General features: G+C 42.9%; 1 protein-coding gene across 5 annotated transcripts in view; it reads right to left on the reverse strand.

The window, feature by feature from the left end:
- Positions 1-676: 676 nt before the first annotated feature.
- The window catches only part of LOC106598314 (RNA-binding Raly-like protein), a 74,338-nt gene continuing 55,783 nt past the window's right edge, over positions 677-19,231 (reverse strand). For 2 of the 5 annotated variants that reach the window (XM_014189371.2, XM_045714485.1), the window contains exons 3-9: positions 5,682-5,760; positions 5,243-5,290; positions 4,914-5,122; positions 4,463-4,576; positions 4,227-4,363; positions 3,798-3,835; positions 677-1,375 (exon numbers count right to left, since the gene is read on the reverse strand). In XM_014189371.2, coding sequence (XP_014044846.1) covers positions 3,803-3,835; positions 4,227-4,363; positions 4,463-4,576; positions 4,914-5,122; positions 5,243-5,290; positions 5,682-5,760 — 620 coding nt within the window. In that variant the 3' untranslated portion in view covers positions 677-1,375; positions 3,798-3,802. Of the gene's footprint in view, positions 1,376-3,781; positions 3,836-4,226; positions 4,364-4,462; positions 4,577-4,913; positions 5,123-5,242; positions 5,291-5,681; positions 5,761-19,231 lie in introns of all 5 variants that reach the window. The other 3 variants (XM_045714487.1, XM_045714488.1, XM_045714486.1) reach the window with 3 other exon arrangements.

The following is a 19,231-nucleotide window of genomic DNA, read 5'->3' on the forward strand; positions in this document are numbered from 1 at the left end:
ATTGGACATGAACATGGGTTGAGAGAAGCTGGGTGAGAGAATGCCAAGAGTGTGGAAAGCTGTCATCAAGACAAAGGGTGGCTACTTTGAAAAATATAAAATATATTTTGATTTGTCTAACGCTTTTTTTGGTTACTACATGAGTCCATTTTTGTTATTTCATAGTTTTGATGTCTTCACTATTATTCGACAATGTAGAAAATAGTAAAAATAAAGACTAAAAAAGTCAACTTTTGACTGGTACTGTAGTTTATTAAATAACACACATTTTAGTGCCAATACTGAGCAAATGGCGGTCTACCATTTTCAAACAACATCCGAAAACTGCTACCTGTGAGACTGTAATTTCTAAAACCCTTTTTGTCTTGTCCCCTAACTCATTTCATTGGTGGCCATACAACAGTTGCAACAAATAAATTAAAATGAAAAGTCACAATTCCAACATAACATTTCTTCTGAATTTTGCCATTCACGTTTTAGACGATAATACCTTGAAACCAGAACTATTAGTCTGAGAACAATGAGTATGTTTACATGCACACTAATAATTCGATATCAAACTGATTTATGACAGTAGACAGATTATACAATAGTCATGTAACCACCTTACTCTGCTTATCTTAATCGGTGTAAGGTCAAAATAAAAGTAAGCATATGCCGATTGCTCAGAAAACCATTTTTTTTTTTTTTTTTTATCTTTCGATTTATTAGGACATGTAAACACCTTAAACGGCGTTCCAGCGGTGTATTTGATATGCACATTTTCTAGCACCAGCCAAGCGAGCCTCCCTCTTAAGCACAAGTGAAGTGAGTTCGGAACTACTGAATGTATGCGTAGTAGAAGTAGTTTTCAAATACAAACTTTATATGTCCAAACTCAGAATCAAATATTCTTACTAGAAAATGTTTTTTGATTGCCGATTTTCGGCATTGATCAGAGTGCCATCAGGTAGCCTGATTTCATATGTGTCCGTGTAAACAGGATTATTAGAGAAATCGTTCCTCTTGCAAAGCATGTAAACGTTTTAATTGAACTATTATATTAATCCGACTATCCACAATAATCACATTATTGTGTGCATGTAAGTCACACTCAATGAGAGCAATTCTTTTTCACACCCTGCATTAACTCATTTCTTAGATGACTAGAATAAAATACAGTCGTCTGGTACATGTATTGTATGAAATGAAAGTACAACATTGTAGTACCGCATCAATACGCACACAGTGTTGTGTCTTGATGGGCAAACAAGCACACTGGTCCATGAGTCTTTCTCTCTGAGAGTCTTTTCCTTTTTTCCATTGATTTGTCATTCAGGTCCTGATGTTCTCTATTGATTCTTCAAACCACCAATGAGGCTTTATTTTTACCTCCCTGTGAACAAGAAGCATAACCACACACAATAAGATGAATTATATTAATTGTGAACCTTATTGTCATGATCAGTAAAAGCCAAAACAATATTAATTATTATTGTCATCGTCAACATCCTCATCCTAATCAACAGTATGGAAAAGCAATGGTTGAAACTAGGTTCTTCAGAATAGGGAGAACCTTAGAATGGGAGTTTTCCCCAATATTATATAAAAAAAATCTCTGCTCTCTGCCCCCTAAAAATATTAGATAAATCAGGGGACATTTCAATGTGAACCAGCAGATGGAAAGGGGGAGGGAGAGAGTGTCTTTTTGACATGCTCAACAGACATCAGAGATAACTGCTGAAAAACAGCCATTTTACTGTTATAGACACCAAAAATGACAGGCAATTTAGAAAAACTGTGAATTAAACTAGAAGATAATGATTGCCTATTTGGGTTCTTCTCAACTTGAAATAAAGACAAGTAAAACACAGCATTTGTTATGGAGCAAATTCCTAGCCTGGTACCAGATCTGTTTTCCTAGCCTGGTACCAGATCAGTTTTCCTAGCCTGGTACCAGATCAGTTTTCCTAGCCTGGTACCAGATCAGTTTTCCTAGCCTGGTACCAGATCAGTTTTCCTAGCCTGGTACCAGATCAGTTTTCCTAGCCTGGTACCAGATCAGTTTTCCTAGCCTGGTACCAGATCTGTTTTCCTAGCCTGGTACCAGATCAGTTTTCCTAGCCTGGTACCAGATCAGTTTTCCTAGCCTGGTACCAGATCTGTTTTCCTAGCCTGGTACCAGATCAGTTTTCCTAGCCTGGTACCAGATCTGTTTTCCTAGCCTGGTACCAGATCTCTTTTCCTAGCCTGGTACCAGATCTCTTTTCCTAGCCTGGTACCAGATCTCTTTTCCTAGCCTGGTACCAGATCTGTTTTCCTAGCCTGGTACCAGATCTGTTTTCCTAGCCTGGTACCAGATCTGTTTTCCTAGCCTGGTACCAGATCTGTTTTCCTAGCCTGGTACCAGATCTGTTTTCCTAGCCTGGTACCAGATCTGTTTGTGCTCTTGCAAGACAGACCATAGGAGTTGTCAAGACAACACAAACAGATCTGGGACCAGGCTAATCCCTGCATTCTATGGACTAATCATATTAAGTCAAACGAGTTGTGGATCTACAGCATAGGTGGCCATTCTTAGCCGCAGTGAGCCTGTGTCGGTGCAGGCTTTTGTGCAAACCAAGCCATAACAAACTCGATTTTAAAAGTCTTGACAGAAGACTATGATTTGCTGATCATTGCTATCAGGTGTCTTACTGCTTGGTAGTGATGGGTTGTTGGTGAACGAACAGATGTTTTTAGTGAACCTCAGGAACCGAATTGCATCTGTAAAAGAGCCGCTCATTTGGCTCTCTGAGTAAAGACTTGCCAAAGTGCCAAAATTAAGTATTTTTACATGTCCCTCCATGCACCCGCTGTGACTTCTAGGAAGATTTTAACCCACTTAACCCCAAAATGTCAAGTTTTCACCATCATTGTGAAGCCCTAGTTATTTTGTTGCTTTTACAAGTCATTTCTGAAGATTATTATTTATTTACTGTGATTTCATTTACATCTGTTCCTCATTTTAAAGTCAACTCTGTTATGTGAACTGAACTCTCATTTTAATATAGTGAAATTATTCCTTTTTCAATATTTTTTTTCTAAAGAAATAGACATCAAATTGTAAAAGCAGGTGAGCTGGTCCTACTCTTTTTGGCCAATTTTTCTGGTGTTTTGTGGTGGAAAACTGAGCGGGTTGAGCATAACACGCTAACCATAGAACAATGTGTTTTTTTATTTATTTTTAGCTTGCATTCAATTGCCCCTCCCTGTTTCACACAATAAGCTTCCATTCCCCCCATCAGACATGGTTATATGGCTGATTTTAAAATGAAATCGTCAACCCTGTAGTAAACGTTTTTATTTAACCTCTTGAGATGGAAACATTTTTTATTAAGTCTTTATGACAGAATGTAAACATTTTTGTGAAATGTACATGTATTTAAATTTGCACCAAGTTTACTCTTCTCAAAAGGCACTGAATTGGTGGAACGGTCCTACTATTGCTTTATGAGCTACAGACAATGATTATCTGTAGGTAAGTTGTAAAAACATTCCCTGAAGATGGTGATTCCTGAGTCACTGCAGGAACAACAGGTAGTCGGGGGGGAAAAAAGCCTCATTCTGGTCCACGCTCAATTTTTGCAATGTGCTATTTTTAATCCAAATAGACGGCTCATTTAGGTGAGCGGAGCCAAAAGATCTGGAATGCCGTCACTACCGCTTGGCTGGAACAAAAGCCTACACCCACTGGCCCTTACAGTGACACTTATAATAAACACTTCTAATTAACACGTTTAAATTGAACCAAACATGTCACCTGAGTGATAACTGACCTCTCTCAATTGTCAATGTCTGATAAGTGGTTTTCTATCTGAAAAGAAGAAAACAACACAGTAAGCAGTGATACTGTTTTAACCATTCAGCATTCAGGATTAGACTCACCCATTGTATATTGTTTAACAACACACAGTGGCTTACTCATAATGCTGCTTAGGTATCATCCACATAGGGCTCTGGGCAAAAGTAGTGCCCTACATAGGGAATAGGGTGTCATTTGACCCCATTCAGCCTTCAGATGTACGATGACAGACTAACCTCTAACTTGACATTTAAAAAAAATTCTGTAGTTCTGTCGTTGAGCTGTTCTTGTCTAATGATGTTCTGTATCATGTCATGTTGACCCCAGGAAGAGTAGCTGCTGCTTTTGCAACAGCTAATGTGGATCCTAATAAAATACCTAAAATACCCCTTGGCCTCCTCACCATATCGTTAGTGCCTTCATCGTCAAAGACATCCTCGTTGGCTTCGTCTGTCATCTCTCCCGCCTCCATGTCTCCGGAGAGGTCCGCTGTCTTGGCACGGAGACACTTATACACTCCTCCCTGTTTCCTCTGGGCTGCTGGGGGAAGGGGGGGATGAGAGAGAGAGAAGATGAGGTCAGGTTAGAGGTTTGTCTGACACTCACACAACAGGACACACACAGTCTGAACACGCTTACCTGCCTCTGTGCAATGCTGTCTCTCAATCCTCTCCAGACGCCCCAGTAGAGAGTCGATTTTGGTCTTGATCTGGGACAGCTCCCGTTTGATGGTTACCAACTGGTCGGTCTTTACTGGGAATATACAAAAACAGAGACAAATTATGTTTTTTGAAAAGAATATGCTTCTTAACTGTGACTTCACCAAAACAGTTCTGTCAAAGAGTAGGAGACAGAGCAGTGCAGAAGTAGGAGAGAGGGGAGGATAGAGATAGAGGTGAGAACGGAAGGAGAGGGGAGGACAAAGAAAGGAGAGGGGAGGAGAGAGGTGAGAACGGAGGGAGAGGGGAGGACAAAGAAAGGAGAGGGGAGGACAGAGGAGCCGAAGACAGAGATAGGACAGAGAGAGGGGAGGATAGAGGGAGAAAGAGTAGGACAGAGGCAGGCAGAGTGACTAGAGTATTAGACATACGCATAGGTCCTGCAGCTGAAGACCCAGAAGTGAGAGGTAGAGGCGAGGACGGAGGAAGAGGTCTGGAAGAAGAAAAGGAGTCGGAGCAGGTCCTGACCGGCAAGGAAGATTTGATTCTCCGCAGGGACGGGACCACGACACGAGAGCGTTTGGCAGGTATCGGCGATCGGATGGGGGGCTCCACCACGCGTCCATGATACTCAAATAATCTGGGGAGACGAGGAAAGGAGAGGGGCAAAAGTTTTAAGAAGTAATTAAATAGGTAAAGTGGAGTACATTGTTTTCCAAAGAAAATACTAGAATGGAACAGATCAGAACGATTTCCATACCTGCTGTAGAAATCCTCTCTGTAATAGTCGTAGTCAAACTCATAGCCACTGTAAAGACAGAAATAGAGATGTACATACAATATGCCACTGATACACTGACAAAACAATACAAGGGATGTTGATCAGTCCCTGGTATGGTTGGATGACACTGATTTTGTCCCTACTCAAGGGCTAGTATTAATGTAAGTGGGTTTTAGTGTAAGTGGTTTTATAAATGAAAGTGGGTTTTTAGTGTAAGTGGTTTATTAATGTAAGTGGTTTTAATGAAAGTGGTCTTCCAAGAAGGAAGTGGCCATAGCTTGTCGCTCTCTGGCACAAAAAAAAGGTTTGAGAAACGGTCCTTTAGCCAACTCTATTTATAGAGTAGTACAGAGTGTTTCTACGGTTGTCCTGCTCACAGAATGACAATCTATTTCTATGGTCATGCTATGACCCTGACCTGTAGAGAGAGGAGAGGGGCCTCTTGGAGCCCACCACCTTTGGCCTGTAGGGTCTCGGCTCTCCCGCCATGTTGATGTCTGGAACACAAACACAGCAGCTTCAGGATCACTGTCTGAACACCTCACACAGACCACACACACTTTTAGGATCCATGGCCAACTGTCAGCTAATAACTTTAACTTCTAACTCTATTCATAATGTGTACCAGTCTGGTTTTAGACCTGGACATAACACCGTTTCAGCAGCTGCACTTGTGTTAAATTGCTTAGATGATAAGAAATCATTGTGCTGCCCTATTTATAGATCTTTCCAAGGTCTTTCGCACTGTTACACACTCATTCAAAGGTTGACTGAAATCAGGCTTATTGCAAGTGGTCAGACAGGACACAATGTGTGATTTTTGATGGTGTCAAGTCTAAGACCTGTAGCTAGCTAGCTAGCTAGCTAAACAATAAACCATAATCCCAACTCATGATGTTACTACCCTGCATGAATCTGCAGGTAGCTAACCAACCAGATCCAATGTTAGTTAACATTAGGCTATAACTAGCAAGGCAAATGGTTCTGAGATACGAATAATATTACTACACAGATCATACAGTTAACTTTAGCTAGCTGACCTAACAGCAGTCAAGCACCCAAGCCAGCTGGCTAATGTTGGCTAGCTTGCTAGCTACTTCCAGACACAAATGAGAGAACAGCTCACTGACCATTTTACTCGCCCTATTGAAATGGATACTTGCATAGTGGATTATTTTGTTAAACAATGAACCATAATCACAATTTATTGACGTTAGTACCCTGCATGAATCTGCAGGTAGCTAACCAACTAGATGGTTGGCTAACCAATGTTAGCTAACCAACCAGCTAGAACTAGCAAAGCAAATGGCTCTGAGATATGAATAACTAGCTAGCTAACAGTACACTATAACTTGAAATGAAAAAGATTTTGTCAAAATTAGAAACGTGTAATATCTGAAAGTGTAGCTAGCTAGACTCTTTTCTGTATACGTGGAATGGACGCTTCTCCCTGTTATGGATGCCATGGTTGACCTTAGTTTGAAGATGTAATCCGGGGACAGGTGTTTTCTCCATCTCCTTAGCTATCATACTCTAATTCCACTGATTTCAAAACTCGGTCCTCTAGAAAGTGAAGAGCAGCACTTATGCAGTTCTACTACGCAATATACAGTGGCAAGAAAAAGTATGTGAACCCTTTGGAATTACTTGGATTTCTGCATAAATTGGTCATAAAATTGTATCTGATCTTCATCTAAGTCACAACAATAGACAAACACAGCCTGCTTAAACTAATAACACACAAACAATTTATGTTTTCATGTCTTTATTGACCACACTGTGTAAACATTCACAGTGCAGGGTGGGAAAAGTATGTGAACTCTTGGATTTAACCTCAACCAAACGTTTTCTGTTGTTGCAGATCAGACCTGCACAACGGTCAGGAGGAATTTTGAACCATTCATCTTTACAAAACTGTTTCAGTTCAGCAATATTCTTGGGATGTCTGGTGTGAACCGCTCTTTTGAAGTCACAGCATCTCAATCGGGTTGAGGTCAGGACTCTGACTGGGCCACTCCAGAAGGCGTATTTTTTTTCTGTGAAGCAATTCTGATGATTTACTTCTGTGTTTTGGGTCGTTGTCCTGTTGCATCACCTAACAGCAGTGGCTTCTTCCGGGGTGTCCTCCCATGAACACCATTTTGGTTTAGTGTTTTACGTATCGTAGCCTCGTCAACATAGTTGTTAGCATGTTCCAGAGATTTAGCTGACACTCTAGGATTCTTCTTCACCTCATTGAGCATTCTGTGCTGTGCTCTTGCAGTCATCTTTGCAGGACGGCCACTCCTAGGGAGAGTAGCAACAGTGCTGAACTTTCTCCATTTATATACAATTTGTCTTACCATGGACTGATGAACGTCAAGGCTTTTAGAGATACTTTTGTAACCCTTTCCAGCTTTATGCAAGTCAACAATTAATCTTAGGTCTTCTGAGATCTCTTTTGTTTCGAGCTATGGTTCACATCAGGTAATGCTTCTTGTGAAAGCAAACTCCAATTGTGTTTTTTTTATAGGGCAGGGCAACTCTAAACAACATCTCCAATCTCATCTCATTGATTGGACTCCAGGTTAGCTGACTCCTGACTCCAGTTATCTTTTGGAGAAGTCATTAGCCGAGGGCAGGTATTCCCAAACTGGGGTACGGAAAATAAAAATGTGATTCACATTTTCAAACAGTCAATTTATATTTTCCAACGAGGCTATTCATTTGGGTGAGTTTTTTTTTCTTCTATAAATATCTGGGGTTTTGGATTGACAAGAATTTAATATTTAAAAAACACTGATGAACTAGTTAAAAAGCTAAGATTTAAAGCGGGCTTCTTTTCTAGAAATAGATCTTGCCTCTCCCGAAACAGCAGCAAGCAGATTGTACAGTCAACTTCCCTACCAGCTCTGACTCAATTTACTAGAATGCAGCATCCATTTCTCCTAAACCTTTGGATGCCGTCTACCGTGGCGCCCTTCGCTTTATCACAGGTGACAGTTTTAATACTCATCAAAGCGTCCTGTATCAAAAGCTTGGCTGGTCCTCATTAAAATCCCGTAGATCTCTTGCTTTCTCCCTTTTTGTTTACAAAGCCCTACTACACACTCTTCCCGACTTACCTAACTTCTTTATTGAAGTATAAAGACATGAGTTACCAAACCAGTTCACGGGGTTAGTTAAATTCCTCGGGTCTCCACTGAATTAGGTAAATCCGCATTTAAGTTTTAATGCGTCTCACTGCTGGAACAATTTGCAGAACTCATTACAATTGGATGTTCTGGTGCCTCTCTGGCAGTTTAGGGTGTTGATTGAAGACCTAGCAGCTGAGGAATGTAACTGTTTTGTATCGATTGCCGTTTTGTTTTACATTGTATTGGTTGTCGTATTGTTGTGATCTGAGAATGACACCCTGGTCTCAATGGGTTTTCCCTGAATAAATACAGAGTAGTACAACAGATAAGGAAACATCTGCACACACTGACAGCACTGACTCACACCTCATCCCTGTCCCATTCAGAGTGGCAGAACACTGGTCGGGGGCTGAGATGATATCAGTGTTGAAGCGTCTGTCTGTCTGCTCAATCCTATGAGCCCTGAGGGTCTCTCAAGGTAATAATATAGACAGGCACAAGCACGTAGACACAGCAAACACACACACACACAGCTACATCAGAGACAGCTACAGTGGATCACACAGTGCCTTTCTTACATTCATACTCATGTGAGGGTCTTGATGAACAACTCATCCATTCCATAAAAGACACTCTCCCCTGGAATCCTGCTGAGGTCACTAATGATAGAGTGGCACTCAACAGAGTACGCTCTCCCCTGGAATCCTGCTGAGGTCACTAATGATAGAGTGGCACTCAACAGAGTACGCTCTCCCCTGGAATCCTGCTGAGGTCACTAATGATAAGAGTGGGACTCTAAGTGAACACTGTGCCGTTCAGCCAGGGAACACACAGTACTGTGATTGATGTCATTATACTAATCATATAATTGTGTGCTTTGGGGTTGTGTAAGAGAGTGCGTGCATATGGTGAGAGACAGAGTGTGTGTGTGTGTGTGTGTGTGTGTGTGAGAGAGAGAGAGTACATGTGGGTGTGTGTGTGTGTGTGTGTGTGCGCGCAAGACAAGGTACACACACATGAATGTGTTGCTAAGCAATGACCACGACTTAAGAACATGCATATAAATACAATTTGAACTCTGACCTTTTACAATGTTCTATTTTGGCTAAAAGGATATCAAAGGACATCTGAAGTGCCAAACCATCCCCATTTAGCAGAATGTACACCATTAGCATTGCTACATTAACTTGTACTCTCTTCAAACCATTCTTATCCCTGTCCACAGGCCTTGATGGAGGGAACAGCCTGTGTTTTAGAGACCATCAAAGCTGCTGCTGAGGGCTCTCAGTCACTTGGTCTATGCCTCCCTTTTAGGAAACTACAGTATGGTACCTCTATTGGACTAGCTATGTCCTCTTGCCTACGTACAATAAAGTATAGTTGAGTGAGTGAACAGCAGGTTGTGTTCATGATAAGAGTTTTTTGAGAGTTTCGATGCGCCTTGAATTTGAATGTGTGAGAGACCTCTCATGTTGTTGGTAACAGATACCGTTAGATAATAACTGTGCTTTTAAAGTCTGGATGTCTGGGAGAGCCAAGTATGAGTTATCTTTGTTTAAGGGCATGGATGTCATGGTTGTCATAGGATGAAGGAGCGGACCAAAGCGCAGCGTGTGTATCGTTCCACATTTTCTTTATTAAACTGTGAAACTATGCAATACATACAAAATAAACTGAATGAACAAAAACAACAAACCGTGACGAAGAGTTACAACATACACTTACTCAAAATCAATCTCCCACAAACCCAGGTGGGAAAAACACCTACTTAAGTATGATCTCCAATTAGAGACAACGATGACCAGCTGCCTCTAATTGGAGATCATCCCAAACAAAGCCCAAAATAGAAATACAAAACTAGAACGTAACATAGAAAATCTAAACTAGAAAACCCCCCTGTCACGCCCTGACCTACTCTACCATAGATAATAACAGCTTTCTATGGCCAGGACGTGACAGTACCCCGCCCCCAAAGGTGCGGACTCCGAATGCACCTAAAAAAAATGGAGGGTTAGGGTGGGTGACTAATGTCTATGGCGGCTCTGGTGCAGTACGAAGAACCTTCTCATCCCGCGGATCCTCCAGCAGAGGAGGCGGCTCCGGTGCGTAACCACCGCTCCGCCTGCTGATCCCTCCGCTTTTGTGTCACCGGACCCTGGATCATCGCCGAAGGACCTGGACCGCTGCAGGCTCCTTGGCCGCGGGCCGTCACTGCAGTCTCCGGGCTGTGGATCACCGCTGGAGGCTCCGGGCCGTGGATCACCGCTGGAGGCTCCGGGCCATGGATCATCACTGGAGGCTTCGGACCGTGGATCATCACTGGAGGCTTCTTACATGGAGCCGGAACAGGTCTCACCGGACTAGGGAATGTCGCTGGAGGCTTCTTACGTGGAGCCGGAACAGGTCTCACCGGACTGGGGGACGTTGCCGGAATCTCTGGACTGGGAAGGCGCACTGGAGGCCTGATGCATGGGGCTGACACAGGTGGTGCTAGACTGGTAACACGCACCTCAGGGCGAGTGCGAGGAGCAGGAACTGGGCGTACCAGGCTGGATAGACTCACTGGAGGCCGGGTACGTGGAGCAGGCACAGGATATACTGGGCCATGGAGGCGCACTGGAGGTCCCGAGCGTAGAGCTAGCACAACCCGTCCTGGCTGGATGCTTACTTTCGCCCGGCAAATGCGGGGCGCTGGCACTGGACGCACAGGGCTGTGAATACGCACTGGCGACACAGTGCGCAGAGCCGCCACAGGATATCCTGGACCGAGAAAGCGAACTGGAGACCAGGAGCGCTGAGCTGGCACCACCCTTCCTGGCTGAATGCTCAACCTAGCTCGGCGAATGCGGGGCGCGGGCACAGATCGCACCGGGCTATGAATGCGCACTGGCGACACAGTGCGCATCACCGCATAACACGGTGCTTGCTTAGTCACTCGCTCCAAACGGTAAGCACGGGGAGTTGGCTCAGGTCTCCACCCTGACTCTGCCAATCTCCCCGTGTGCCCCCCCAAAAAAGATTTGGGGGGCTGCCTCTCGCACTTGCCTCGTGGTTGGTATAGTGCCTCATAATATCGCCGCTCCGCTTTCGCTGCCTCAATCTCCTCTTTAGGACGGCGATACTCCCCAGCCTGCCTCCAGGGTGCTTTCCCGTCCAGTATCTCCTCCACGTCCACTGGTCCATTCCATGCTGCTTGATCTTATTGTGGTGGGAGATTCTGTCACGGTTGTCGTAGGATGAAGGAGCGGACCAAAGCGCAGCGTGTGTATCGTTCCACATTTTCTTTATTAAACTGTGAAACTATGCAATACATACAAAATAAACTGAATGAACAAAAACAACAAACCGTGACGAAGAGTTACAACATACACTTACTCAAAATCAATCTCCCACAAACCCAGGAAGGAAAAACACCTACTTAAGTATGATCTCCAATTAGAGACAACGATGACCAGCTGCCTCTAATTGGAGATCATCCCAAACAAAGCCCAAAATAGAAATACAAAACTAGAACGTAACAACATAGAAAATCTAAACTAGAAAAAAAACCTGTCACGCCCTGACCTACTCTACCATAGATAATAACAGCTTTATATGGCCAGGACGTGACAATGGCTGATATCTATGGCTCAGTATATGGCTCTATCATGCAGGAGACTGGCAAAATGGAACTTCTTTTTTGTGATCAAATGTTTTTATTGTTTTTGGTAAACAGAATGGATGTTTGTTTGTTTTTTTATTTTTTTTATTTACTATTTGATATTCTACAAGTGTATCCATCGGCGCTCCCTACCAGTCTATTCTCCATATAGCTAATAGGGATGAGCAAACTTGTTTTTCCACAGACAAACTTGGCACAGAGGTTTGGCACCTCATACCAGCCAGAAAGAGCCTCTCCTACAATCTTAGAAAAAAAGGGTTCCAAAAGGGTTCTTCAACACTCCCCGTAGTGGAACACTTTTTGGTTCCAGGTAAAAACCTTTTTTAGTTCCAGGTAGAACCATTTGGGGTTCCATGTAGAACCCTGTGTGGAAAGGGTTCTATATGGAACCCAAAACGGTTCTACTTAGAACCAAATGGGTTCTACCTGGAACCAACAAGGTTCTCCAATAGGGACCGCGAAGATCCATTTTAGTTTCTAGAAAGCACTTTTGTTTCTAAGAGTGTATAGCCCCCCCTGATGCTGAGCCAAGACGGGCGCGTTGTAGAGCATTGCACTAGATAGCCAACAATGCGCATTTTACCCGATGTTTGCGGAGATCGCATTCCCAATAAACGCTGTGCATGTCGGCTGTAAAGTGTAAATCGCCTTTAAAGGTCAAATGCTATGCGTTTGTCGATAACATGCCTTGGATTGACTAGATAAAATAACTTTGACTTCAAGCTAAGGCTTCTTTTCCTAGTATCCATACTAAATTAATGCTCCTCTATGGATTTAGTGACCTATAGATACCAGGTCAAAAGGCCCCTGGCTTTGCACAATATGACTCTATAGTCAACACTGTAACTGCAATCCGATCGCCCTTTTTCGACGATGCACCATTAAAAGGTCATCTCCGATTGAGCTGACATATGCATCGTTTACCATGAATGTGGTCTTCGCGAACGCAGGAATATTGCCTTTTAAAGCCGCATTGTCGACAGCGCTATACAGATTGAATCCCTGCCTTAGGCTGCCCACTACCTTGACATTTTAAAGCATATTATGGCATTTCAACTCAAAAACACTCAACTTCAAAAATAATCCACTCAATAGAACTCTCTATACTATAACTGCAAGTAGGCTTCCAAGGCATTATCAAAGGCATATGATGACATTCCAAAACACTCCTTACATCAGTGTTTCACAAACTAGGGGTCGCGACTCCACATGGGAAATTCAGATAAAATAAATATGTCGGTAACCTCCGGTAGCCGCTAGATGTGGTTTTAATAAACAGAGTGGTTTCTGGTTTCTTCCTACAAATGTGGCTCGGTTTAAGTTACAAAATATTATGACCTCATCACTGAAAGATAAGACTCTCAGGAACACGTATGTCTTCTGCTTCCCTCTACAATGCCCACAAGGACTCATTAGAACAGAGTGGACAAGACCAGGCACTAAATCAGACTGGGGGGAAAATATCATCAATGTTATTCTTTTCAACACAGAAGCTCATACAACATTATTGCCTGATGATCGTCTGAACTTCCCAATACCTTTCTGATGCATACTTTCTTTAGATGGAAATACTGTCAGACTGATTTGTAACAGACTGTCATAGCCCCAATTAAAAAAGTAAACATTGGCCGTTGATTACATCATTTTCTTCACATGGATATCAAAATGGGATCGCGGGTCAGAAAGGTTTGGGAACCCCTGCCTTACGTACATACACAATCCTTGTTATCTCATTTGCTATTACTGTTGACTTGCTGTTGTCTCCACTTCAGTTCTCTTTGGAATCAACTACCTGAGGTACTCACTTTAATGATTTAAATTAGTGACTGGGGCAATACTCTGTCTGTCCACTTAGAGGAGGTCCATCCCTTTCATACTAGCCTTGAATGTGTTTTTCTGAGGACTTTCTCATGGAGGAAGCAGGGAGCTAATCAATAAGTAATTTGGTGAAGGTTTATATATGAGAGAGACTACTCTTCTACCTGTTGCATCTGTCTCATCCTCATACACAACACACGCATCTGTCTCATCCTCATACACAAAACACACGCATCTGTCTCATCCTCATACACAAAACACACGCATCTGTCTCATCCTCATACACAAAACACACACATCTCTCATCCTCATACAAAACACACGCATCTGTCTCATCCTCATACACAACACACATCTGTCTCATCCTCATACACAACACACGCATCTGTCTCATCCTCATACACAACACACACATCTGTCTCATCTTCATACACAACACACATCTTCATAGTAATTTGCTGTAGGGTTGGTTGGTAAAAAAAAATTATATATATATATATATATATATATATATATATATATATATATAGAAGCCTAATGTGAGAAGCGCAAATTGTACTGTACATAATGTAATACTGTAAATACAAGAATGATGTAATTAATACATCTTTACATAGAAACATGACTAACTACTCACATCTTTACATAGAAACATGACTAACTACTCACATCTTTACATAGAAACATGACTAACTACTCACATCTTTACATAGAAACATGACTAACTACTCACATCTTTACATAGAAACATGACTAACTACTCACATCTTTACATAGAAACATGACTAACTACTCACATCTTTACATAGAAACATGACTAACTACTCACATCTTTGATTGCGGCGTCTGCCCTTATTATACATTGCCATGACGAACTGGAAACGGTTTCATGGAAGTAGAGATGCTCTATTCTAGTCGGAGTCCCAAAAATGGACTGCCGACAGTACTAGGCAGGACTCACAGTGCCTCCCTGGACTGTACCATGGCACAGCCGATCCGGGGGGGGGACTACAGCATCACACACACTCACACACACACAGTCTGAGTGGATTAATCAATGGACACATGACAATCAATATACACAATGTAATATGGGGAAAAATGCACCAAATTATTTCGTAATCTTCAACATACTGTAGAAATGCTACCAAAAAGAATTTACTGAAACTTGTTACAAATGACGGAGTCCACCATGATTCACCAAGTAATATTTTGAAAGAGGAAGCAAAGTACTTTAAGGATATGTTTTCATTTCAGTCTCCATCTCCACTAATCAAAGTTAATTGTAAGGATGTTTTTTCTATTAATAATGTAAAATTAACATCTGTACAGAAAGACTCATGTGAAGGCCAAATTACAGAGGAGGAACTTCCTGATGCAATTAAAGCCTAAAGTCTGGGAAAACTCCAGGGCTGTATGGCATACAAGTTGAGGTATACCAATCCTTTTTAGATATACTCAGAGGACCGTTATTAGCATGTTTTAACCACTCCTGTACAAATGGTAGATTATCAGATACTCGACACAAAGTTCTGATTTTATTATTACTGAAACAGAACCCAAGTGGTAAGTATAAAGATCCAGTCCATTAAAAAAATTGGAGGCCCTTTACACTTCAGTGTTGTAATGAAAAAATTCTAGCAAAATGCATAGCACACAGAATGAAAAAGGTATTGTCGTATATTATTCATCCAAATAAGACTGCTGTTTTACATGGACGATACATTGGAGATTACATAAGACAAGTACTGGAAACAATAGAACACTATGACAAATCTGGGAAATTATCTCACTACAATACAATTTAATAGCAAGTTAGCAAAAATAGATAAGATCTTGCATGGAAAGGAAAATACCTGTCTATTTGTGGAAAAATCACCCTGATTTTTAACTCTTTAGTCATATCTCAGTTTACCTATTTGTTTATGGTCTTGCCTACACCTAGCAACTTGTTTTTTAAATTATATGAGCATATTTCCATTTTATTTGGAATGGCAAGCCAGACAAAATTAAACGGGCCTATTTATATAATGAATGTGGAAGGCCGCAATGATTAAATATTAAAGCATTAGATCTCTCACTAAAGGCTTCAGTCCTATAAAAGTTATTCTTAAATCCGAACCGGTTCTCTAGCAGATTAGTAGAAATGTCTCACCCCATGTTCAAGAATGGCCTTTTTCCCTTTATTCAGATTACCTCTTACTTTCGGTTATTTGAAAATGAAATCATCTCCAAAATATTGCTTTTTTAAAAACAAGCCATAGAAAGTTGGTTGATTTATGTTTAATTCACCAGAAAATACAGAACAAATATTATGGTTAGACTCAAATATACGAATTGTTAAAAAACACATTCTTTTTGAAGATTATTTTTTTTAACGGTATAATCTTTGTAAATAATATCATAAATAAGACTGGTGGAGATATGTGATACATGCAGCTAACAAAAATATATGGAAATGTCTGCTCTACTCAAAATTACAACCAACTAATTGCAGCATTACTGTCACGTCCTGACCCTAGTAAGATGTCATTTTCTATAGTAGAGTTGGTCAGGGCGTGACGGGGTGTTTTTGGGTGGTTTGTCTTTTCTATTTCTATGTTTAGTTCTTGGTTTTCTATTTCTATGTTGGAGTTTTGGGATGATCTCCAATTAGAGGCAGCTGGTTCGCGTTGTCTCTAATTGGAGATCATATTTAAGTTGGGTTTTTTTCTATTGTTATTGTGGGTAGTTGTTCTCCGTTTAGTTGTATGTTGCCTGACGGAACTGTTTGCTGTCGTTTTTGTTTCTTTGTAAAGTGTTTCGTTTTTCATTAAAGTATAATTATGAGCACTCAACACGCCGCGCCTTGGTCCCCTCTATACGACGAACGTTACAGAACTACCCACCACGATTGGATCAAGCAGCGTGCCCGGGCAGAGATGGATACCTGGTCGATGACCGAGTGGACCGAAAGGAGAAACTGGACTTGGGGCCAGGTAATAGACAGGTATCGTAGCCTACCGGGGAAGAACAAGAGGCAGCCCCAAAAAACTTTTTTGGAGGGGGCACACGGGTAGTTTGGCTGGGCCAGGGGTGAGACCTGAGCCAACTCCCCGTGCTTATTGTGGTGAGCCTGTGCCTGCTCCTCGCACTCTCCCTCCAATGCGCCTCCAAAGCCCAGTACGTCCTGTGCCTGCTCCTCGCACTCTCCCTCCAGTGTGCCTCCATAGCCCAGTACGGCCGGTGCCTGCTCTGCGCACCCAGTCCTCAGTGCGTCTCTCCAGTCCGGTGAGACCTGTTCCAGCTCCACGAGAATAGCCTCCAAAGATAATCTATGGTCCGAAGCCTGTAGAGATGATCCATGGCACGAAGCCTGTAGGGATGTTCCATGGCACGAAGCCTCCAGAGGTAATCCATGGCCCGGAGCCTGTAGAGATAATTCATGGCAAGAAGCCTGTAGGGATTATCCATGGTCCGGAGCCTGTAGGGATAATCCATGGCAAGAAGCCTGTAGGAATGATCCATGGTACGAAGCCTGCAGCAACGGTCCCTAGTCCGGAACCTATAATGACGCTTCCCAGTCCGGAGCCTCCGGGGACGCTCCTCAGTCCGGAACCTCCGGCGACGCTCCTCAGTCCGGAACCTCCGGCGACGCTCCTCAGTCCGGAACCTCCGGCGACGCTCCTCAGTCCGGAACCTCCGGCGACGCTCCTCAGTACGGAACCTCCGGCGACGCTCCTCAGTACGGAACCTCCGGCGACGCTCCTCAGTACGGAACCTCCGGCGACGCTCCTCAGTACGGAACCTCCGGCGACGCTCCTCAGTACGGAACCTCCGGCGACGCTCCTCAGTACGGAACCTCCGGCGTCGCTGCTCAGTCCGGAGTCTTCGGATGGCGGCCTGCAGCCCCGTGTCTTCGGCGGCGGCCTGCAGCCCCGAGTCTTCGGCGGTGATCTACAGTCCGGTTCCGACGACGACGATCCACGGTCCGGTGTTACAGAAGCAGAGGGATCTGCGGGCGGAGCAGGGGTTACGCCACGAACCGGAGCCACCTCCGCTGCTGGAGGATCTGCTGGATAGTATGGTTCTGGGTACTGCGCTATAGCCTCCATAGACAATTATCACCCTCCCTACCCTCTTGTTTTGTGGTTTCTTTTGTTGGTTTATGTTGCATTCGGAGTCTGGACCTTTGGGGGGGGGTACTGTCACGTCCTGACCCTAGTAAGATGTCATTTTCTATAGTAGAGTTGGTCAGGGCGTGACGAGGTGTTTTTGGGTGGTTTGTCTATGTTTAGTTCTTGGTTTTCTATTTCTATGTTGGAGTTTTGGGATGATCTCTGTTACGGATACAGGTATCCTGTGTGTGTATCCTGTATGTGTGTGTTTCTTGTCTCTCCTTCTCCCCTCACAGGTGACAATCATCACTCCCCAATCAGTCATCAATCAGTCCCCAATCAGAAGACACCTGTTCCTTTTCCCTCAACCTATCACAGCTCCTTTCCCTTGGTTTAAAAACCCAGTCAGTTGTTTTCTCCCCAGCTCATTATCTCGCTAGCTCATTCTCACTCTGTGATCAATCTTTGTGCTCATTCGCTCTTGTGTCCAATCTCTATCTCCCTGTGTCTCTCTCTATCTCTGTATTGATCACTTTTGTTTTGCAACTACATGTCACATTTGTCCGGTAATCCTGTGAGTATTGTTTTGTTGTTTGACTGTTTGTTTGTTTGGTGGGAAAAGGGGGTACCAAGACAAGTCGCCCATGGGCATACATTACCCGTAGGAATACTGTGTCTAAGTACCCTAGTTAGAACTGGGCGGACCACCCACTGTATTTTTGGTTAGTTAGCTAGCTGTTGTTGAAATAGGCTAGTCTAGCTTAGGGGTGGTTTTGGATTATTGTTTCTTTGCTTGGGTCCCGCTCAGCCCCTTTTCTCACACCCCCCTTACCGTGTGTTTAAACAATAAACCTTTAGTGTTTGACGGTAGATTTCAGTTGTCTATGGTTTTTGTTCTCACTGTTACTTTTCACTATTATAATTTGCAGGATTTATGTTACGGGTCTCAGTTCCATCTCCCTTAGACTGCAGGGCCAAAGGGATTCGTAACAATCTCCAATTAGAGGCAGCTGGTTCGCGTTGTCTCTAATTGGAGATCATATTTAAGTTGGGTTTTTTTCTATTGTGTTTGTGGGTAGTTGTTCTCCGTTTAGTTGTATGTTGCCTGACGGAACTGTTTGCTGTCGTTTTTGTTTCTTTGTGAAGTGTTTCGTTTTTCATTAAAGAATAATTATGTGCACTCAACACGCCACGCCTTAGTCCCCTCTATACGACGAACGTTACAATTTCCGCAATAATGCAAGAAGCAAGCGGAAAGGGGGAGAAAGTAAGAAAC

This window comes from Salmo salar, chromosome ssa03 (genome assembly GCF_905237065.1).
Source record: "Salmo salar chromosome ssa03, Ssal_v3.1, whole genome shotgun sequence".
In the NCBI taxonomy this organism is placed as follows: domain Eukaryota; kingdom Metazoa; phylum Chordata; class Actinopteri; order Salmoniformes; family Salmonidae; genus Salmo; species Salmo salar.